This window comes from Chiloscyllium plagiosum, chromosome 26 (genome assembly GCF_004010195.1).
Source record: "Chiloscyllium plagiosum isolate BGI_BamShark_2017 chromosome 26, ASM401019v2, whole genome shotgun sequence".
NCBI classification, from domain to species: Eukaryota; Metazoa; Chordata; class Chondrichthyes; order Orectolobiformes; family Hemiscylliidae; genus Chiloscyllium; species Chiloscyllium plagiosum.
Window position 1 is genome coordinate 7,287,257 of NC_057735.1, and position 23,802 is coordinate 7,311,058.

General features: G+C 41.6%; 1 protein-coding gene across 3 annotated transcripts in view; it reads left to right on the forward strand.

The window, feature by feature from the left end:
- Nucleotides 1–23,802, forward strand: part of dstyk (dual serine/threonine and tyrosine protein kinase) — a 129,869-nt gene that overhangs the window by 21,329 nt on the left and 84,738 nt on the right. For all 3 annotated transcript variants that reach the window (XM_043716404.1, XM_043716403.1, XM_043716405.1), the window contains exon 2: nt 19,666–20,054. In XM_043716404.1, coding sequence (XP_043572339.1) covers nt 19,666–20,054 — 389 coding nt within the window. The remainder of the gene's footprint in view (nt 1–19,665; nt 20,055–23,802) is intronic.

Below are 23,802 nucleotides of genomic sequence, written 5' to 3' on the forward strand. Positions count from 1 at the left end.
ATGCCCAGGGCATGTTGTGCGTAATTCAACAGCCTGATAAAGATGTTTATTGTCTGATCAGGGCATGCTCAACCCTTGTATTTTGCTCTCAAAGGCTTGCTTCATCAGAAGCAAGTTTTTCTGTTAGATGCAGAAATTAATATTTGGAGAAGCTCAAGTTATAATGTGGGTTGTGTGAATTTTTGAGCAGAGGTTCAAATCTGTGTTGATCATAGTCAATCTCTTGAAACTGAGGTGAATGAATAACTGGGGTTTTCAGGTCATTTTCAAGTATGTAAGTAAGTTGAATTTGTGGTCATGTAACCATGAATCTTAAATTGTAATGTGTCTTTCTGTAGCAAGGATGAGTTAATTATATTTGAACTAGCCATTGTAATTTTGTACTAACACTTCATGAACATAGTACTGTTGATTTTAAAGAGGTAAAACATTTGTATTACTTATGATCTGACAATTGTCATTTAGTTATCTTATAAGGTCCTGTATAAGTGCTCTGTTTTTTCCACTTCATCAGCTTTGCTGGTTTTTGTAACTTAGGTTGATTCTTAACAGTAATATTTTAACAGTACCTTTCTCATCCCTTGTTTCCATCATTTGGTTGAGTTGAGAGTAAAAGAAAATGATTTTAAGATTAGTCATGATGAAAAGCACTTATTTTGCAGTCAGTTAAGTACTTCTACTGAATTGCAGTGAATGCTGGAAGGTGAGAAATGCAGTAGCGATCTGTGCACAGTACACTGCAATAGTGATGTGATAAGTGATGAAATCATCTGTTTTGGTAATCATTAATGTTAACTATTAACAAAGGTAACAAGCATAATTCCTCTTTTTTAAAAGTGGTAGTCTGGTCTTTTTCATCCATCCAAACAGGCATGAGGACTGTGTTTGCCATCTGTTGCAAATAAAGAATTTCATGAATTTCTTTTCTCGGATGCATCAAGCTTCTCCAAGTTAATTCTACAGCAGTCGTAAATATAGCATGATCTTCTAGAGAATTCTCCTTCACTGCTTGTTTTTCTCAAGTAAAATTTCCATTTGCCACTGAGTGTCTGTGAATGCTTCAGTCTCTTGTTCTCGTTATTTTTAAGTACTTTGAAGCTATTATAGAATCTTCAAGTCATACAGCATGGAAATGAACCTTTGGTCCAATTCATGTATGCTGACCAGACACCCCAATTTTGATCTCGTCCCACCCGCCAGCATTTGGCCAATATCCATCTAAAACCTTGCTATTCATTCACCTATCCAAATGTCTTTTTCAATGTAGTAATTGAACCAGCCTCTACCACTTCCTCTGGCAGCCCATTCCATACATGCACCACACTCTGCATGAAAATGTTATCCCTCAGGTCCCTTTTAAATCCTTTCCCTCTCAACTTAAAGCTCCACCCTCTTGGAAAAAGACCTTGGCTAGTCAACCTATCCATGCCCCTCATGATTTTATGGTCCTCTATAAGGTCACCTCTCAACCTCCACTCCAAGGTAAAAATACTCCAACCTATTCAGCATCGCTGGAGAGCACAAACCCTCCAGTCCTGGCAAAGTCCTTAGAATTCTTTTCTGAGCTATCTTAATTTTAGTAACCGCCTTCCAATAGAAGGGTGACACAAGAATTGAACACAGTGTTCCAAAAGTAGCCTCACCTATGTCCAGATGATGCCCAGATGCTGTACTCAATGTTCTGACCATTGTAGGTAAGTGTGTCAAAAGCTACCATCTCCACCCTGTCTGCCTGTGACTCCATTTTGAAGAATCTGTGCACCTGCACTCCAAGGATTCTTTGTTGGGAAAGCTCCCTGGGTCTGTACCATTAAGTGTATAAACCCTGCCCTGGTTTTCCCCTACCTCACATTTATCTAAATTAAACTCTCTGACATTGTTAGGTCCATCTGATCAAAGTCCCATTGCACTCTGAGATAATCTTCTTCATTGTGCACTGCACCACCTACTTTAATATAATGTGCAAACCATTCCTTATATATTCATATCCAAATCATTTTTATATAAATGACAAAAAGCAGTGGACCCAGCACTGATCCTTGTGGCACACCACCAGTCATAGGTCTCCAGTCTGAAAAACAGCCTTCCACCACTACCCTCTGTCTCCTATCTTCAAGTCAATTTTGTATCCAATTGGCTAGCTTCCCTGGATCCCATGTGATCTGAACTTACTAACCCGTCTACCAAACGTAACCTTGTAAACGTTTTGTTGAAGTCTGTAAAGATAATGTCTATTGCTCTGTCTTCATAAATCTTCTTTGTCAACACTTGAAAACTCAAACAGGTAATAAGACACTATTTCCCCCCCACACAGCCGTATTGACTGTCCCTAATCAGGCCTTACCTTTCCAAATGCATGTAAATTATTTCCCTCTGAAACCTCTCCAACAACTTAACCACCACTGACTTAAGGCTTACTGGTCTATACTTCCCTGGCATTTCATTTGTTACATAACAGCACCACGTTAGTCAATCTCCATTCTTCGGCCACTTTACCCGTGACTATCAAAGATACAAATGTATCAGCAAGGGGCCAGCAATCCCTTTCCTTGCTTCCACAATGTTCTTGGAAACATCTGATCTGGTCCCAGGGGTTTATCTACCTTTTATGCATTTTAAGACCTCCAGCACCTCCCCTTTGGTATTATGAGCTCTTTTCAAGACATGACTATTTCACTAAATTCCCTGGCTTTGAAGTCTTGGAGTCATAGAGATGTACAGGATGGAAACACTGTTCAATCCAACTCGTCTATGCCAACCAGATATTCTAAATTAATCTAGTCCCATTTGCCAGCACTTGGCCCATATCCCTCTAAACCCTTCTGATTCATATACCCATCCAGATGCCTTTTAAATGTTATTTTAAATGCCTTTTAAATTGTACCAGCCTCCACCACCACCTCTGGCAGCGCATTCCACCGCCACTGCTTTCCCTGTCACCCAAACCAATCCAGTTCTGGACTCCTGTACCCTGGGGAAAAAGACCTTGCCTATACACCCTATCCATGCTGCTCATGATTTTATAGGTTTTTATAAGGTCAGCCTCTGACACTCGAGGGAAAATAGCCCCGGCCGATTCGGCCTCTCCCAATAGCTCAAACCCTCCAACCCTGGCAATGTCCTTTGTAAAGTGAGGACTGCAGATGCTGGAGTTCAGAATCTAGATTAGTGTGGTTGCTGGAAAAGCAGCGCTGGACAGGCAGCATCCAAGGAGCAGGAAAATCAATGTTTCGGGCAAAAGCCCATTCCTGATGAGGGCTTTTGCTCAAAATGTTGATTTTCCTGCTCCTTGGATGCTGCCTGTTCTGCTCTGCTTTTCTAGCACCACTCTAATCTAGATTCTGATCTCCAGCATCTGCAGTCCTCACTTTTGCCTAATGTTCTTGTAAATTCTTTCTGAGCCCTTTCAAGTTTCTCACATCCTTCCTACAGGAAGGAGACCCTATAATAAGTCCTTCTCCATACTAAATACTGAGCAAAATATCTTACCCATTTCTTGTGGTTCCACACACAAATGGTCATGTTGATCTTTAATTGGATCTGTTCTCTCCCTAGTTACACTCTTGCCCTGAATGTGTTTGGATAATCTCTTTGGATTCTCCTTGTCTCTTTGTCAAAGCTATCTCATATCCCCTTTTTGCACTCATGATTTCCCTATTAACTGTACTGCTACTTCCCTTTTTATATTCCTGTAGAGATTTACTCAATCCCAGCTGTCTATCTCTGACATGTCTCCTTTTTCTTGCCACAGCTTCAGTTTCTCTCGTCATTCAGCAGTCCCTATGCCTCCTAGCCTTGCCCTTCACACAAACAGGAATGTACTGTTTCTGAACCCTCGTTATCTCATTATTAAAGGCCTCCCATTTCCCGAATGTCCCTTTACCTGCGAGTAGCCTCCCCCAATCAGCTTCCAAATATTCTGCCTAATACAGTCAAAATTGGCTTTATTCCACTTTAGAATGTAAACTTTTAAATTCGGTCTATCCTTTTCCATCACTATTTTTAAACTAATAGAATTATGGTACTGGCCCCAGTGTTCCCCCACTGGCACCTCTTGCCCTACCTTATTTCCCAACAGAGGTCAAATATTGGTCCTCCTTTCATGGGTGCATTCACATATTGAATAAGAAAGTTTTCTTGTCCAAACTTAACAAATACATCCCCATCCAAGCCCTTAACACAATAGGAAGGATATTAAATTGGCAAGATTTACTAGTATGTTGCTGGGAATGGAGGGTTTAGACTGGGACTTTTCTCAGTTTGGTAGGAGGTTGAGGTGTGACCTTACTAAGTTTTTTATTAAATCATGTGGTGTGTAGATAAGGTCAGTTGCGGGTGTGTCTTTTCCGTAGGCTGGGATAGTTTGAAATGAGGGTGCATGTTTTTAAGATGAGAGGAGAGATATAACAAGGACATGAAAGGCGATTTTTTTTTTTTGTTTTTTTTTTTCCCCCCCCCCTGGTTTGTGTGCAGAGTGAACTGCCAGAATAAGTGGTGGTGAAGTTACAATATTTAAAAGACATTTGATCAAGTGTGTAAATAGGAAAAGATTTGGAGGTATATGGGCCAAATGCATCAAGTGGGACCAGTTTAGTTTGGGAACATGGTTGGTGGGTACGAGTTGTACTGAAGGTTCTATTTCCATGCTCTGTGACTGGAAAGTTAAAATCACCTACTGTTACAGCCATATTGTTGTTGATGTCTGATAGTGCCTTCATATTTGCTGAGCAATTTACTGTTGCGTATTGGGGGCACCATAATAGGGACATCAACGTGGTCATCGCTTTCTTATTTTTCAGTTCCACCGATATAACCTAATGGATGATCTCCCAGGTATATCCTTCTGAAATACAGCTGTCGTGTTCTCCCTAAGCAGAAGCAGTGCTCCCCCTCCACTAATGTCTCCCTTTCTATCCTTCCTATAGCATCTGTACCTGTACATTAAGCTGCTAGTTATAGAGTCATAGAAATGTACAGCACGGAAACACACCGTTCAGTCCAACTCGTCCATGCCGACCACACATTCCAACCTAATCTCGTCCCATTTGCCAGCACTTGACCCATATCCCTCGAAACCCTTCCTATTCATATACCCATCCAGATGCCTTTTAAATGTTGTCATTGTACCAGCCTCCACCATGTCTTCTGGCAGCTGATTCCATGTGCCACCCTTTGTGCCAAAAGTTGCCCCTTAGGTCCCTCTTATACCTTTCCCCTCTTACCCTAAACTATACCTTCCAGCTCTGGACACCCCCACCCCAGGGAAAAGACTTTGCCTATTTTACCCTATCCATGCCCCACATGATTTTATAAACCTCTTGGGTGACCTATTCAGCCTTTCCCTGCAGCTCAAATCCTCCAACCCTGGCAACATCCATGTAAATCTTTTCTAAACCCTTTCAGGTTTCACATCATCATTCCAATAGGAAGGAGACCAGAATTACATACAATATTCCAAAAGTGGTCTAACCAATGTCCTGTAGAGCCGCAACATGACCTCCCAACTCCTACACTGAATACTCTGGCCAATAAAGGAAAGCATACCAAACGCCGCCTTCACTATCCTATCTACCTGCGACTCCACTTTCAAGGAGCTATGAACCTGCACTCCAAGGTGTCTTTGTTCAGACACTCCCTAGGACCTTACCATTAAGTGTATAAGTCCTGCTAAGATTTGCTTTCCCAAAATGCAGCGCCTCGCATTTAGCTGGATTAAACCCCATCTGCCACTTCTCAGCCCATTGGCCCATCTGATCAGGATCCTGTTGTAATCTGAGGTAACCTTTGCTGTCCACTACACCTACAATTTTGGTATCATCTGCAAACTTATTAACTATACCTCGTACGTTCCAGATCATTTATGTAAATGAGAAAAAGTAGAGGACCCAACACCAATCCTTGTGGCACTCCTCTGATCACAAGGCTCCAGTCTAAAAAACAACCCTTCACCACCACCCTCTGTCTTCTACCCTTTTGAGCCAGTTTTGTATCCAAATGGCTAGTTCTCCCTGTATTCCATGAGATCTAACCTTGCTAACCAGTCTCCCGTGGGGAACCTTGTCGAATGCCTTACTGAAGTCCATATCGATCACATCTACTGCTCTGTCCTCGTCGATCCTCTTTGTTACTTCTCCAAACAACTCAATCAAGTTCATGTGCCATGCTTTTCCATGCACAAAGCCATGTTGACTATCCATAATCTGTCCTTGTCTTTCCAAATACATGTACGTCCTGTCCCTCTGGTTCCCTCCAAAAACTTGCCCAACACTGACATCAAGCTCACTGGTCTATGGTTCCCTGGCTTGTCCTTACTACCTTACTTAACAATAGCACCACGTTCGCCAACCTCCAGTTTTCCAGCACCTCACCTGTGAGTATCGATGATACAAATATCTCAGCAAGAAGCCCAGCAATCTCTTTTCTAGCTTCCCACAGAGTTCTAGGGTACACCTGATCAGGTTCTGGGGATTTATCCACCTTTATGCATTTCAGGACATCCAGCACTTCCTCCTCAGTAATACGGACGTTTTTCAAGATGTCACCATCTTTTTCCCCATATTCTACATCTTCCATGTCCTTCTCCACAGTAAACACTGATGCAAAATACTTGTTTAATATCTTCCCCATCTTCTGTGGCTCCACACAAAGGCTGCCTTGCTGATTTTTGAGGGGCCTTATTCACTCCCTTGTTACCGCTTTGTCCTAAATATATTTTGTAAAAACCCTTTGGATTCTCCTTAACCCTATTTGCCAAAGCTATGTCATGTCCCCTTTTTGCCCTTCTGATTTCCTTAAGTATACTCCTACTTTCTTTATACTTTTCTAAGGATTCACTTGATCTATCCTGTCTATACCTGACATTTGCTTCCTTCTTCTTCTTAACCAAACCCTCAATTTCTCCAGTCATCCAGCATTCCTGACACCTACCAGCCTTTCATTTCACCCTGACAGGAATACATTGTATCTGGACTCTCATTATCTCACTTTTGAAGGCTTCCCATTTTCTAGCTGTCTCTTTACCCTCTAACATCTGCACCCAATCAGCTTTTGAAAGTTCTTGCCGAATACTGTCAAAATTAGCCTTCCTCCAATTTAGAACTTCAGCTGTTAGATCTGGTCTATATTCTCCTTTTAGAATCTTCATCTTTTTATCTTCCAATGTTGTTGGTACCAATGTGTACAATGACCTCCTGCTGGTCCCTCTCTCCTTTTGAGAACATTGAGCACCCTCTCTGATACATCCTTGACCCTGGCACTAGGGAGGCAATGCAACTTTCTGATGTTTGTTTTTGCTGCTGGCTGCAGAAACGTCTGTCTGTTCCCTGTCCCATCTGAACCATGTTTCTGTAATAGCTGTGATATTTCAGTCCAATATTCCTCGCCGTGCCCTGTAGTCATCTGCCTTGCCTATCAGGCCTCTTGCTTTGAAGTAAATGCTGTTCTTTTTACTCGGCTTACAGTGCTGCACTGTCTATCTGTAACTTCTTTCAGCTGTATTCTCTGAGCAGAAAGCCACACAGATCAAATAGCAACTAAAATCTCACACCAAAAGTACTTGGAGAGCACCCCCTTGATCTGTCTCCCCGGACTCCATTGACATTTTTAGTAATGTAATCTGCTGTAAGCTATTTCCAAACCAATTTAAGGATTAATTGTCCCCCATTACCAATTTCTTCTGATCTGCTTAAGTAACGAGGATTTACAAATGTAAAGGATTTGCTGAATGCTTGTATCCTTACTTAGCTGTCTAAAAGCATCTCTCAGGATTACTCCTGTTCATGAGCATTGCAAATGTCATGCCACTAGCTCCTAGGCTAAATGTTTGTCATCTTGTCTTTCTAGCTGTTAACTTCAAGTCAAAGTTGCTCCCAACTTTTGGAGATTAATTGATACAATGGAAATAAGTTGGAATCTATCATGTGTTGAATAGTTTAATTTAATTCCTAAAACTATATAGGCTATACTCAAATACATAAAACACGAGTGATGAATTAACCAATCAACATAGCATGACTTTTCAGTTGCAATTCAACTGCACAACAGTATCTGCCTTCATGTTTGTGTTCAAACCCTGGAGTGGAACTTTGAGCCTTCTGACTCAGAAGGGAGTGTGTTAACAATTAAGCCATGACTGATAGGCTACTTTGTGGCACTGTCACTACTCAATTTGGTCCTGGCTTTTGCTCTGATCTGTGTATCCGTCTACACTTCCAGAGTGCATCACTAACTCTCATCAGAAATGGGAAAACTTGCTAGTCTGTTTTTCCCTTTGCATTCCTCTCTTGCAAAGTGGACATTTTGACTATTCTTAGCTTTATCCTTCAGCTTCTATTTTTATTTCTAGTTCTAATAATTCCTGAAGTTAATTGCAGTGTTGGTTTGAATCTCATTGAATTCCAATAGGGAGGGTACATGGATTGATAGTGTTACATTGATGGATGAATACCAGCTGAAAGGTGCAGGAATATCTTGGTGCAGACTTACTGGGAGAAGGATAGTGGTGATTTGAAGCAAATTGCTTTGCCTTTTCAGTAGCGAGTGAGTTATTTAGCCCACTGAGGAGCATGCTGACTGAGTTTTTTTTTTAAGGCGTACACTATGGAGTTATTCCAGATGGACTAAAAACAGAACTGACCAAAGCTTTAATCTTAGCAGTTCGTCACATTTGCTACTGCCCTTTCTGGCTTGCAGCAGGAAGATTTGACCATGGATCTTGCTAATTTTTTTTTGCTTTGTGTGTGTGTATGTCACTTTGCTCAAATTGATTATGCTAACCCATGTAAAATCCTGTTTGAACAGGATCAAGGGAAGTCTTTGGTATCTGAACAGTTACTTGCTAGTCACAGCCTATTCTTTTAGGGGAAGGAAGGGTCTCAATGGGAAAAAAGTAGGGCAAGTGGGTATTTGGTAAATTGTACACAACTGCTGTATGATAAGACAGATGGACATATCTGGTATATATTACTCAGTGTAGTGGATGGGCAGGCCATTGCCCTGTATAACCTGGGGTAGTTTTTAATCTGAGGCACGAAATGTTGCATGCACAAGTCTGACCATGAGAGGGGAGCAGAGCTCGGCCCGTTGAGGCTGCTCCACCATTAGATCTTGGCTGATTTTTTTTTTCTCAACCCAATTCTCCTGTTTTCTCCCCATAGCCCTTGTTCCCATTAATCATCAAGAACCTATCCATTTCTATCTTAAGTGTACTCAGTGTCTTGGTCTCTGAAGTGAAGAGTTCCAGAGATCCACTGCTTTGTGGCTGACTAAATTCCTCCTCATCTTGGTTCTCAAGGGGCATGCCTTCTGAGCCGTTGGGATCTAGTCTCTCCCATTAGTGGAAACATCTCCACATCCACTTTATCCAGGCCTGTCAGTAATCTTGAAGTCTCAATCAGATCCCCACTCGTCCTTCTAAACTCCATTGAATACAGACCTAGAGTAAATGACTACTCCTCATATGACCAGTCCTTCGTCACAGGGATCATTATTGTAAACCTTCTCTGGGTCACCTCCAAGGCCAGCATATCCTTTGTTTAGATATGGAACCCAGAACTGCTCTGTGATCCAAATGCGGTCTGACTGGAGCCTTATACAGCCTCAGCAGCCAATCTGCTGTTGTATTCTAACCTCTCAAATCGAATATGAACATTGCATTTGCCTTGCTAACTGCCAACTGAACCTGCATGTTCACCTTAAGAGAACTTTGAGGGCTCCCTTTTGTGCTTCTGATTTCTTGAGCCTTTCCCTGTTTGGAAATTAGTTTGAACCTCCTATTTGTTCTATCAGAGTGCACAAACTCCCACTTTGTCACATTGTATTTCATTTGCTACTACTTTGTCCACTGAGCCTTTCCAGACCTTCTGCAGCTTATCTGCTGCTTTAGCACTACTTGCCCTTCCACCTATTTTTTTGTCATCTGCAGACTTCGCAGCAATGCCCTTTCTTCCTTTGTCCTGATCATGAATGTATAACATGAATAGTTGTTGTCAACACTGCCCACCTGTGGAAGTCCAATAGTTTTGCCAGCTGCCATCCTGAAACAGACCCCTATATCCCTACTCTGTGCCTATGCCAGTCAGCCAAACCATATCCATGCCAGTACCTTGCCCCTAAGCTCATGGACACTTATTTAGCAGCCTCATGTGCAGCACCATGTCACTGTTAGGTTCTTTTCACACGAGATGCAATTTGCATCCACCAACGTCTGCAAACAGTTAAAGGTTATTAAAGCTTATAGAACCTAAGTGACCTCTCTGACACTCTCTGCTGGTCGTGCGAAGTAAAGTCAAAATGAGGCCCTGAACCAAGAAAACACATCCCCTTTATACAGATCTGTTGATAATGCTCACATATACTCTGGCTACTTCCCCCAATAACCATATGTTACCCCAGTTACAACAGTAGGATGAGATGATTCTCTGAGATAATCCTGGGGAATTGTTGTGCAGACTATTTCCTGACTCCGTGATTCCCCAAGACCATGTAGGTGTGATATGCTTCAATATCTGGTATGATCACCCAAGCGAACCTGATTGGGATTGGCTCTGAAAGTATTTCTGAATGGAAGGGGCTGGATGATAATAGTAGAGGTAGTAGTAGCAAATGACTATAAGCATGGCTTACAGCTTGCTGTCTTCTGCCTCCCTTTTAAGATAGTGTTGCAACAGCCATTTTCCATTGCTCTGACACCCACCCTGCCTTCACTGATTGCTGAAAGGTAACCACCAATGCCTCTGCAATCTCTTTATATTTCCTTCAGAACTCTGAGGTGTACTCCATCTGGTCTGGGTGATTTATCCACCGTCAATCTTTCAGCTTCCCCAGAACCTTCTCCTTACTGATGTCCATTGCATACACACCTCTGTCCCGACTCCCATGGAGTTCTGACATTCTGTTGGTGTCTTCCCCTGTGAAAACTGATGAGAAGTACTTATTCATTTTCTCTGCCATTTCATTGCTCTCCATTACTCTGACTTAGCCTCTTTTTTTCCCAGTAGTCCAATGTCTATTCATGATTTTCTCAACTTTTAGGTATCATGACAAAAACCTCTCTTAGAATCTTTTTATTGCTAGTTAGCTTACTCTTGTATCTCATCGTCTCCCCTCTTTATTGCTTTTTCAGTTTTCCTCTGGTTTTTAAAGGCTTCCCAAACCTCTGGTTTCCCACTAATCTTTGTCACATGGTTTGCTTTTTCTTTTGCTTTTATGCTGTCCCTGGCTTTCCTTGTCAGCCTTATTTGCCTCATTCTCCCTTTAGTATATTTCCACCCTTGGAGTGAATTTCTGCTGTGCCTCCTGAATTGCCCCCAGAAACCCCTGCTGTTGCTGCTCCACTGCTGGGCTCCCCTTCCAGTTATCTCTGGCCAGCTCCTCCCTTGTCTTTGTAGTTAGCGTTACTTCATTGTTATGCCTTTGCATCTGAATCTTGTTTCTCCCTCTGAAACTGAAGGGTGAATTCTGTCATGTTATGGTTACTGTATGTGAATTTAACTCCATTATATTTTGGTGCACTTGTAATTTTTCCTAGAAATCACCTCTGTGCATCTGGTACTTGTCCATGCAATAACATTGAAAGCCTCCTGGAAAATATGTTGTGGAGGTAAAAAGAACATTCCTTCAGTCTTGTGCATTTCATGTACTGAGTTGTATGATCCTGGGATTGGGTCAAAAGCAACTTAGCCCTTCTGGTGAACTACATGGGAGGGCTGGACAGGGAAATCAGTTTGGCTCCAGTGTTTTTGGAATAAATTGTCTGGTGAAAGATCATTGAACTGTCATGGAGTGGCTCAGTGGTTAACACTGGCTGCCCCACAGTGCCAGGGACCTGGGTTCGATTCCACCCTTGTGTACAATCCACACAGGCAGTTGCCTATTCTTCCCATGGTTGTGTGGGTTTCCTCCTATAGCCTAAAGATATGCAGGTTAGATGGATTGGCTATGGTCAATGCAGGGTTAAAAGGAAAGGGTAGGGGTTGGGGCTGGGTGGAATGCTGTTCAAAGGGTCGCTGTGGACTCGATGGGCCAAATGATCTACTTCCACACTAGGGATTCAATGATTCATGAGACAAAAGTAAATAGTCGGAGATATATGGCACAGAAACAGACCCTTTGGTCCAACTTGTCCATGCTGACCAGATATTCTAAATTAATCTTAGTCCTATTTACCAGCATTTGGCCCATATCCCTCCAAGCCCTTCCTCTTGATATACCCATCCAGATGCCTTTTAAATGTCGCAATTGTCACAACAGCTCCACCACTTCCTTCTTCAGCTCATTCCATAAATGCACCATCCTCTGTGGAAAAAGTTGCCCTTTAAGTCCCTCATAACTCTTTCCCCCTCACGTAAACCTATGCCCTGGAGTTCTGGACTCCTCCACCCAGGGAAAAGCCCTTGTCTATTTGTCCTATCCATGCCCCTCAGGATTTTGTAAACTTCCGTAAAGTCACCCCTGAGCCTCTGGGGAAAATCGCTTCAGCATACTCTGGGCGGCACGATGGCTCAGTAGTTAGCACTACAGCCTCATAGCACCAGGGACCCGGGTTCAATTCCAGCCCTGGGCAACTGTCTGTGTGGGTTTGCTCCGGTTTCCTTCCACAGTCCAAAGATGTGCAGGCCAGGTGAATTAGCCATTCTAAATTGCCCATAATGTTAGGTGTATTAGTCAGAGGGAAATGGGTCTGGGTGGGTTACTATTCAGAGGGTCGGTTTGAACTTGTTGGGCTGAAGGGCCTGTTTCCACACTAGGGAATCTAATCATACTCCGCCTCTCCCTGTAGCTCAAACCCTGCAACGTGACATCATCCTTGTAAATTTTTTCTGAAGCCTTCCAACAGCAGGGAGAATAGAATTGCACACTGGGTAGGCCACCCAGTATTTGGAGTCCTATGTCATGAACAACCACAATATGACCTCCTATTCTTGTACTATGTGCACTGACCAATGAAGGAAAGCATACCAAACCTGTTCACTGTCCTATCCACCAGCACCTCCACTTTGAAGGAGCTGTGAACCAACTAAGATTGAAGTTGTGAATCTTTGTTATTGGATGGTATGTATATTTTGGAATGGTTTCCCATGGAAAGTAATGAATAGTTTGCAGGGGTTGAAGACCATAAAATGAGCTAGCTTTGGCATTTCGGTATAAGAGTTCAAACAAAAATTGTACTTTTTTGTTTGGAGGTGAAAGGTATTGTACTACCAACTTTGTTTCGAAGATTATGGTGTTGGAAATACGCAATCAGGCAGCATCCGAGGAGCAGGAGAATGGACGTTTCAGGCATAAGTTTCCTGATGGACAGCTTATGCCCGAAAGATCGATTCACCTGCTCCTCGGATGCTGTCTGACCAGCTGTGCTTTCTCAGTGCCACACTCTGATTCTGACCTCCAGCATCTGCAGTCCTCACTTTCTCCTACTAACTTTGTTTGGAGAATATGAAAAAATAGTTTGCACTCTACATGAGTGCGATGATTTCATGTGTTTGTGCTGATCTGAGTTTTGTAATTTCTTTCTGTTAAATTAGTGTCCACATTGACGTATCTAAGAAATATATCCTGTATTGAATTTATGATTAATTCAGAAACAGCATGTGAAGCCTTTTTTTTTATTAGGACTTACACACCTGAGTTTAAGTCCATGAATCTGCAGTTTTTATCAGACTACCTTACAGAGAGCTCTATGGTTTCCTGCACTAGCAATGTCTGTCAAATCAGTGTAAGGCTTATCTGAAGTCACATTGCCCTCTTTTGCACAGATGAAACACAAAAATACACATAACAGCACAATCAACCCACTTTCAATTATTCACATCTACAGTTTTAGAATTCATTTAGTCTCTCTGTATTTCACGATGTGGACCACCCAGGCCCCCAGTTAAATTACAACAGTTGGCGTTGTCTAGATGCAGTGAAAATCATGCCTGTTTCTGAGCAAGCTTTAGAGAAATTTAGTAGGTCCAACAGCATTTGTAGAGACGAACTGAGTTAGCATTGAGTCCCATATGATTTCTACTTCAGTTCTACTTCAAAAAACATGTCACATTTGGCTTCAAACATAAGTTCTATTTGTCGCTGCCAGAAATTGTTTTAACTGGACCAGCATTTTCTGTTTCTATTTCATATTTCATCATTTGCAGTATCTTGCTGTTGTTTCTGGGCAAATGTGTATGTGCTTGACTTGTAACTATGTGCCCACTTTCTTTCTTGTTATAAAATGGGTATCTGGAATTGTCTGCAAAAGTAATAAGAAAATGTTATTCATGTGAGGAATTTGTTCAGTTGTCAGCAAGTTTTTGTGCATTTCAAATAAACCTTTGGGACTATAACCTGGTGTTGTGACATCTGATCTTGTCCACCCCGGTCCAACACCGGCACCTCCATTACGTGGCTTCCATCAAATAGGGAGTTAAAAATCCTCAAATTCTAAAGAAAGAGTTGACCCAGTGTCCCAACCAACAACAATCCTCACCACCAGCAACACTTCACTTTTTCAATGACCATGTGGCAAGCACACTAGCTGCCTTAACCCCCCGGCAATTTTATCAGCACACCTCGGTGATTAATTATGTGACATTGAGAGATGGCAACCATTGAGTCATAGATTAATTTTTCTGCATTACCTTAACTGATCAGAAGCATCTGTTGTAAACAAATATCTTGTGTATGCCAGGCTATTCTGCACGAAAACAAAACTGATTGGTTTTTCTAAATGCAGAAGTGACTTCAAAGCATGTCAATGACTCAGCTAAGCGACAGCTCCAAACCTTAAATTTGTCTTTAGTTTGCATCAACTTTAGCGGCGATCGAATGAAGGCATGCATTAAACCTAATGAGATCGAAATGTCAATTTCACACACGATGACATTGTCACCAGACAACCTTACAGAGAGCTCCATGGTTTCCTGCACTAACAATGTCTGTCAAATCAGTGTAGGGCTTATCTGAAGTCACATTGCCATCTTTTGCACAGATGAAACACAAAAATACTCATTAACAGTACAACCAACTCGCTTTCAATTATTCATAGTTGTTGTCAACTATTCAGCTTTACTACTTCACCAGCTTACTATCAATAATCCTTTTATCTGTGTCCTATTTTTCTCTTGCTCGTTGTGAGTATTGTTTCCATCTATTAATCTAACTCACGATGCAGTTCTGCCAAAGGATGACTGCATTTGAAACGTTAAAGTTTTTACTCTACAGATGGCGCTAAAATTCCTGGGGCTGTCCAGCACATTTTGATTTAGGTGCAACACTAGTTGAACAAGTAATCTGGACTTTAATTAGACATCATCATTGTTATTCTGGACAAAAGCAATATAATTTTGAGTAAACCTGTTGTCGCATGACTTTTGTTTAATGGAAGGATCTGGGTTTTCTTTCAGCTTGCAAAATGGCAAGTCCAGCAATGTAGCACTGTTAATGTATTGACAAGTCAACAAGTTTGAAGTTGTAACATTGAGGCATAATTTAGAATGTGGCCAGCTTTGACAAAGGGTCAGTTAGACTCAAAACGTCAGCTGTTTTCTGTCCTTACAGATGCTGCCAGATCTGCTGTGATTTTCCAGCACTTTCTCTTTTGGTTAGAATATGGCCAATTCATCCAAGCTGGTACTTGGGCGAATATGGAAAAAAGATACTGGTTTGCTATTTTAGTTTGTTGTGCTATCAATTTTAAGCTAAGCTTTGGGTTATGCAATAGTGTTGTGCACCAGGACCAACCTGAAGATTTTGTTTTTCTTTTCAATTAGTTTGGAGCTTGATGCAATTAGTGTCAGTGCTGTGACTGGGGCTGCTTCAGTTGCTGCATGTATGAATTAAGCATCCCAAGCTTTTAACTAACAGGCTCAGGTACAAATTAATCTGTTCTGGAGTTTCAGTAAAAGATCCATGTGTCTGAACAAGTGAATGAAGAAATAAAATGCACAAGTTACTGCCCTGCCTGATGGGTGATGGCTGCAAATTGAATCATCATTCCCAAAAAGGGTGGTGATAAATCATCTGGAAGGAAGAAAAATTATTATGGGGGCAGACATCAAAAACAGGACGTGGTAATAACTGAATTCTTGTTTGAAACAGCCAACACAAATTGCATGGAGTGAACATGGCACTGAGGTTCTGGTCATCAATACAAATGCAATTGTAAATTTTCGTCTGCAACTTACACAATTCATAAAAGAGTGAGTAAGGTGATTTCAGAAAGCCAGACCACAAATAATCCCATTCATTTGAATTCATTTTTAAGCTAGTGTTCAGTTGGTCAAGTGGACCATGTGCTCTATCTTGACACCCCCCTTCTAAGTTTCTCAGGTCAGTGCAAATGAAGGAAAATATCTTGTCAACTTTCAGTTTATTTCGTATCTATAATTTGAAAGTTGGTTTAGTAAAATGAATTAGTCGCAGTTTGCATTCATTAGATATCAGATTCAGCATGACTCCTACCTGATAAATTTCTGTAACAAAAGTTGATATTTTCAATTCATAAACTCGCCAACAACTGAACATCAGAGTCATGATATCTAAACTGATTCCTTTTTCATTATTTAGCTCAACAATATTTTGTTATGTAATTGTCTTGTCATTTTCAGAGTGCATTGTCTGACACTATTAAAGACACTTTGTTGCAATGTCATGTTTGGGAGGGAACCTGCTCTCTTTCTTTAGTCTGGATTTAGGTGATTCCAGTTAGATTCTTAATTGCTTTTTCTGAAGTGGCTGAATGAGCTGTCCAGTGTGTGGAGGATATACCCACAACCATCCTTTATCAGAGCCATTAGATGACTGGAGTAACCAAGTCTTTGCTGCATTAATGGAAATTGCTGGAAAACATCAACATAAGTGGATAGAAATCAGCATTAACATTTAAGGTCCAGTGACTGTGTTCTTCAGAACTAACAGCTAGTAAAAGGAGGGTTTTTGCATAGGAAAGGGAGATGGGGGAGGGGAAATTACCGATAGGTGGAGATGGAGCTCAGAGAGAGAAAGAAAATGACAGTTGGACAGGCAAAGGAGTGGATAAAGACCAGCTTAGGAGAATGAGTAGCTGTTACTGCGGACTATTAGTAGTTGACAATGGATTGTGTGGTAGCAATCCATGTGAAGATGAGGACTAGTATGTGAGTGTGACGGAAAGCATGGCGCAAGGTGCTCCACCCCTCATTGTTGATTTTGGGTATAGAAGGCTGCAGAGTTCTCAGGCAGAAAATAAGGTGCTGCTCTTCCAAGTTTGGTTCAGCTATACTTGAGCACTGCAGCTAACTTGAGGAAGAGAGATGTTGGTGAGGGGAAGGGGTGGTGTTGAAGTGGCAGGAAACTGGAACCTCAGTCATTTCTGTGGATAGAACGGAGGTGCTCTGAGAAGCAGTCATCCAGTCTACCTTTTAACTTTCCCAACTAGAGGAGACCACATTGTGAACAGCAAATACAGTAGACAAGATTGTATGAAGTGCAGGTGAAGTGCTGATTCATACGGAAGGTGTGTTTGGCCCTTGGATCGTAAGGAGAGAGGAATGAAATGTGCAGATGTTAGAATGTCTGGCATTTCAGGGGAAAATGCCATGGGAATGTATTGGAAGTGAAGGAACAGTGGATCAGTGTGTCCTGGAGGGAATGGTCCTTGCAGAAGGCTGAAAAGTGAAGGGAATGGGAGGGGATTTGTCTGAATGTGGATGATGGTGGGGTTGTAGATGAAGACAAGAGAGACTCTTATTGCTGTTGGGAGGGTTGAAGTGTGGGTGATGGGTTGGATGCAGCTGAGGGCATTTGAAGACCCCTTTGCTGAAGTTGGCATCATCAGAACAGACTTGCTGGAGGAACTGGAAGCATGGGATGGTGTCCTTTTGAGGATGGTGGGTGAGGATGTGCAGCCAAGGTAACTGTGGAAGTTTGTGGGTTTGTCATGGATAGCTTGACCACCAATATCCCCAGAAATGGAAACAGATGTCAAGGAAGGGAGATGTCAGATGGACCAGGTGAAGGTGACAGCGGGGTGGAAATTAGAAGCAAAATTAATAAACTTTTCCAATTCCAGACAAGAGGGAAGCAGCACTGATGATGCCATCGAGAAACTTGAGAAATATTTGTGGTTGGGATCCAAAGTAGGACTGGAACAAGGAATGTTCCATGTACCCCACAAAGAAACAAGTATAACTGGGGTCAGTGTGGGTACTCATGACAACCCCTTTGACCTGCAGAAAGTGAGATGGGTTAAAAGAATTTGCTCAGGGCGAGGTTGAATTCAGCCAGGCAGAGTCAAGCGTTGGTTTGTGGTTCATTCAGGCATATTCTCAGAAGAATTGGAGATCCTTGAGATCATCTTGATGGGAATGGACGTGTGAAGGGATTGTATGTCCATGGTCAAAGGCAACTGGAGCCCATCAACTGAAAATCTGAAACTCACCAAGCATCAAATGAATCGTCAATATGACACCCTATCCTCTTGATTAACCCTATTTTCTTCCCTGCCATCAGTTCTGAAGAAGGGTTGCTGGATCCAAAACATTAAGTCTGATTTCTCTCCGCAGATGCTGTGAGACCTGAGATTTTCCAATAATTTTCTTTTTCAGATTTCCGGATCTGCAGTTGTCTTTTCAGCATTATTCATTTGAGACTTATTTATGAACAGCATCCTGGGCAATTTGCCAGTTTATTTTGATCAGTTATGGAATATGGCTGTCACTGGTTAAGCTGCCACCACTTGATATGTTTGCCTCATTACCCTTGAGCAGCTCGTGATGAATTGTCTTTTGAAGTCTTGCACATGGGATAGATAGACTGCTTTATTTTGAGGAGAGAGATTCTGGATTTTGACCGAGTCACAATAAAAGAATGACTGTTAGAATTCAGATTTGAGGATGGTTTGTGACTTGGGGAATTAAGTGCTGGTGTTGCCATGTATTTGCTACCCTTGTTCTTCAAACTACTTAATATTGAAGGTTTGGAAGATGTTGAAGTAGCCTTGCAGAGTTGCTGCAGTGCATCTGTTCTAGTACCCTGATGTACTTTTGTAAGGTATGATTTGTGTGGTCAGCATGCAGTACAATACTTTTCACTATATCCTGGTGCATATGACAAGCATAAATAAATCCATGTTGTAGATGGTGGATGTAGTGAATGGGTTGCTTTGTCCTGCTAGGTTGGGCAGTCTTGAGGCTCAGTGATTAGCACTGCTGCTTCTGTGCCAGGGATCTGGGTTCAAACCCACCCTTGGGCAACAATCTGTGTGGAGTTTGCACATTCTCCCTGTGTCTGTGTTTTTCCTCTGGGTGCTCTGGTTTCCTCCCACAGTCCAAAGATATGCCCATTTGGTTGATTAATCATGGTATTGACAGGGTTACAGGGTAGGGTGGGGTGCTCTTCGGGTTGGTTGGTGCAGACTTGATGGACGAAATAGCCTCTTCCCTGACTCTCGGGGTTCTGATACGGTCTTGCTGCTTTGGGTTTTGTTGAGTCTGCATTCATGTAATTAAATAGAGAATATTTGATCACATTTCTGACTTGAGCCTTGTGGACGGTGACTTTGGGGAATTGGTGAATTTTGTTTTGTAGAAAATCCAGTGTCTGTCCAATTGTTCTAACCATGCTATTTAAATGACTGGTCCAGTTCATTTTCTATTTCATCGTAACACCCAGGATGTTTGTAATGTTGCCACTTTCTCTTTTTTAAAGGTTCTTTGAGCTGCATATCATTCCCACGGCATGAAGAGGAGTACCTGCAGGCAACAGTGGGCTCTTTTCCATGTATTATGATCCTGGGTCAGAACTGTGGGGCCAAGTGTCATGTACTAAACAGTCTCTTGGGTGAAAAACTCTTGCCAGTCATCAGGAGCAGCAATGAGAAGAAATGTAAAAGGAGACGGTTGAAGTTTACCCATGGAAAGAGGACCAGTATTAGCCTGGCCTTGCCTGGTCAATATGTGTTGGTTCATCACCTGGCAGCACACCAGGGCAAATGGGAAACAATTCCTGAGGAGGACCTGGAAATCCAAGATGATAGTCAGGATCCCGCACATCGTGCAGCACATCTGGAGGTAACATTGCATCATCCGTTGTTGCAGGTAATGTAATTTTTGAGATGTTGTGAGATCTTTTTATTTCTATTGTCGTCTTCATTCCTAGTTCTGTAGAAAGATCACCAGCCTGCAGTGTTAGAAATAAATTGCTGCTTGAGCTGCAGAGTATTTTGAGCAATGTACCTCAGCTTTCCAACATCCGCAATGCGCTTTTGTACTGATCATCTGGGTTTGGGAATTTACTCTCTGGTGTTTAGAAGACTGAGAGGTGATCTTATTGAGCATAGTGTTGAGGAGGTTTGGCAGAATGGATGTTTGTTTTTCCTGGCTTTTCAGTTAGGAGTTTTGAGGACTAGTCTTGTGACAAGAGGCTGATTCATCCAGAGTCCTTTGAGGATAAATTTCTTTATTTTAGACAAAGGGGAATGGATATTTCATTAGGAACACCTTTAAAGTGAATAGATCTTTGAACTGTAGAGAAATGAAAGCAATTATGAAGATGGATTGGAAAGGAGGACTTGACATCAAACGTTTGGTTGAATGAAGGGGTTGGTGTGAAGAGTTCATTTTTATGCTCTGTTCCTGCATGTATGTGAATCTTTTCACTGAGTCACTTCTGCCCTGAAGAGTGCAGAATAGAAGACCATTCTGTTTCTGTACCCAATTCAACTATTCCAGGATCTATCATTGTTCCCGTTGCTCTTTATTCTTAAAATTCTCATCTTGTAACCTGAAGAAGATGGATGTCAGCCAGCAGAGCTATTCTCACATCAAGTCCAAGTTAGATTAACTCTGCAATGACTTTATTGACCACTTTTTTGAGTTGCAGAGAGAACATGATTGCACAGTTTGGCACCTTTTCATTGGTAGCTGATTTCAAATGATGTTAGGAACACATGGAAAGGAAGAATATATTTACATTTGAAATCTTTGGCCCTTTCTTACCCAGAAAATGCTTTGAGAAAATCCAACTTTTAAACTGAAAGAAACCTAAAAACATATCTTGGGTCCAGGATGAAATGACTTCTGCATGCAGCATTGAGAGATGAAACAAGTGCCCTGACAAGATGACTGACAATAATGGTTCCCACTTTAAGAATTCAAAATTAACACTGTGACATTTAATGCCCATTTCAAATTAACCTTGATTGGAATGGTGAGTTCTGACCTTGAACTGCTGCAGTCTGTGGATTATCATTTTTGTAGCAGCTTTTGTGCAACTCGATGGCTTCTTTGACCTTTAGTGTAATGAGTAGTTTGGGTTTGGACAGAGGTTCAATATAATGAAGAGGTTTGGGTGACTGAGCCATGAGTGTCCTGCAGCTTTTGAAGTGCATCGGGTTTTTAAAGCTCTATATATAGAATGCAGACAGTGCAGGAAGCCATTCAACCTGAAACACAGGCAGTTAATGCTCCTGTCTATTATTTTCTTGCCTCTCCCCCCACATCTTTCTGAGAAAATGCTTCAATTCCCTTTTTCAAACCTTAGATGATCGCCTCCACAACGTTCTTGGTAATGTGTTTTGGATGCAAACTGCTGTTCACTGCATGAATGTTTGCATTGCTGCTTTTGACAATTACCTTCAATCTGTTCCTGCTGGTTTTTGATTGGTCTATTAATTGCCACAGATTTTTCCCCATCCTTCGTCCATCCAGAAGCCTTATAATTTCAAATACCTTTCTGATCTCCTCTGCTTCCCTTGTAGAAGGAAAGGTTAAATCTCAACCTTTACCATCTTTGCTCACCACTGAATAACCTCATCCCTAGAATCATTTTCATGAATCCTTTCCTTTCCGCCTTCGGTACTTCCAGAACTTTCCTAAAATATGGTGCCCAAGACTTGGATGCATTACTCCAGCTGATGATAAACTAATACTTTTTCCAAGCTTAATGTAATTTCCTTGTTTTTTGTACTCTATACTGTATTGAGAGAGCCTGGGGTTCCATACGTTTCATTCACTGTGCTCGCGACCTTTTCCTGCTACCTTCAACGATTTTTGCAAACAGATGTCCCAGTCCCTTTGCTCCTGCATCCCTTCCAGAATTGAGACCCTTCATTTTGTGTAGTCTTCTGTTATTCCCGCTAAAGTGATTCACTTTGCTCAACTTTCATTGCATAAGATGATGGGCCTATTCTCAGTGGAGTTTAACAATGAGAGGTGATCTGATTGAAGCATGTAAGACTCTGGGGTGGTAACTGGTTGGTTTGGATTTGTCCTTTTTTTTAAATGTACAGGACAAACCTGCGCAATTTTCCACTTTGTCAAGTAGATGCCAGTGTTTTAACTACACTAAAGGGCTTAGTTAGAGGAGCAGCAAGTTCTGGAGTACAAGCCTTCAGTACTTTTGCTGGAATGTTGTCAGTCCCTGCTAACTTTGCAGTTTCTTGATATCATGTTGAGTGAATCAAATTGGATGCGAGACTGGTATCTGTCATGCTGGGGGCCACTGGAGGATGGTGAGATGGATTGACGTTTCTCGCTGAAGATTGCGTTGAGAGCTTCAACCTTAGCTTTTGCACTGATGCGCAGGGCTATTCCGTCATGAAAACTTGGGATATTTGTGCCCATGGCTGCAGATGGCGGGCACAATTCTGCTAGCAACCTCAATTTCTTCCCTAGCTTCCCACAATACCCTAGGATGCACTTGATCAGATCCCTGAGACTGACTTCTAACACTTTTTAAGACCTCCAGCACCACCTCTTCTGTAATGTGAACTGTTTTCAGATATCAATGTTTATTTCCCCAACCTCTCCAGCTTCCATGTCTATTTCCATTGTAAATCCAAGGCGGTGCCAGATAAATTGTCATAGACAAGGTGATGGTTCTTGAACTGCATCAATCCTTAGGGTGTCAATGCTGTTAGGATCAGAATTCAAGGATTTAGTCCCTGAAATTGTGGAAGTATTTGTGCATCTTCTATCTTTGATGTGCAGCTGCAGTCGAATTCAAAATATAGCTAACATTAATCAGCATTAATGGAGCAATAATCGTTTTAGGTGCCATTTTATAACTTCAAAATTGTTTTCCTTCTCTTCTATGTTCACTCATCGTGCTGTGCATCAGCTCCATGTGAAAGTTGCATCATATTTTAGGTGTTCTTTTCATAATTAACAGAAGCTTTTCTCTCTCAAGCCGATTTTAAAACATTTCCTAGTAAAAACATTGTTGCTCAGTGACTTTTTTAAGCACTGAACAGATCAGCACAGTGTAAGCCTAGTGAAGTAAGCTAATAAAATGTGTGCGGTTTGATTTTTATAGTTTCCCTGGACACTCTGACTCTGCATGTCCCGCTTAAAATTTATCCAGTTCTCCATTTAAATTTTGAATTTGCTTCCACAAACCTATCAGCAAACAACTTAGCTCATGACTTGCTCAACAAATATTCTCTAGTTATTTCATTTGCCATGCTATCCTTTTTAAATTCTGATAATTATTCAGCATGTGTTGAGAGTTAACAGGAACATGTTTTGGGTGAACACGTGTGGCAGGAAAAACACTTTTAGAAAATGTGTGTATTTTATTTGTTTGTGGCATGTGTTCATCTCTTGCGAGGATAACATTTATTCCCCATCCCTAATTGCCTTTGAGGTTATGGTGAGTCACCTTCATGAATGTTTGGCATTTATGTGATGCATGTATATCCACAGTGCTGATAAATATATAGTTGGAGTAGCTGAAACACTAGGATCAGTTCCACCATTATCCAAGCCTTTAATTGTTTTGAAATTGAACCCATTTTGGAAATTAGTGGTGCTGTGACTTTCTAAAGGGAAAATCATATTTTAACTA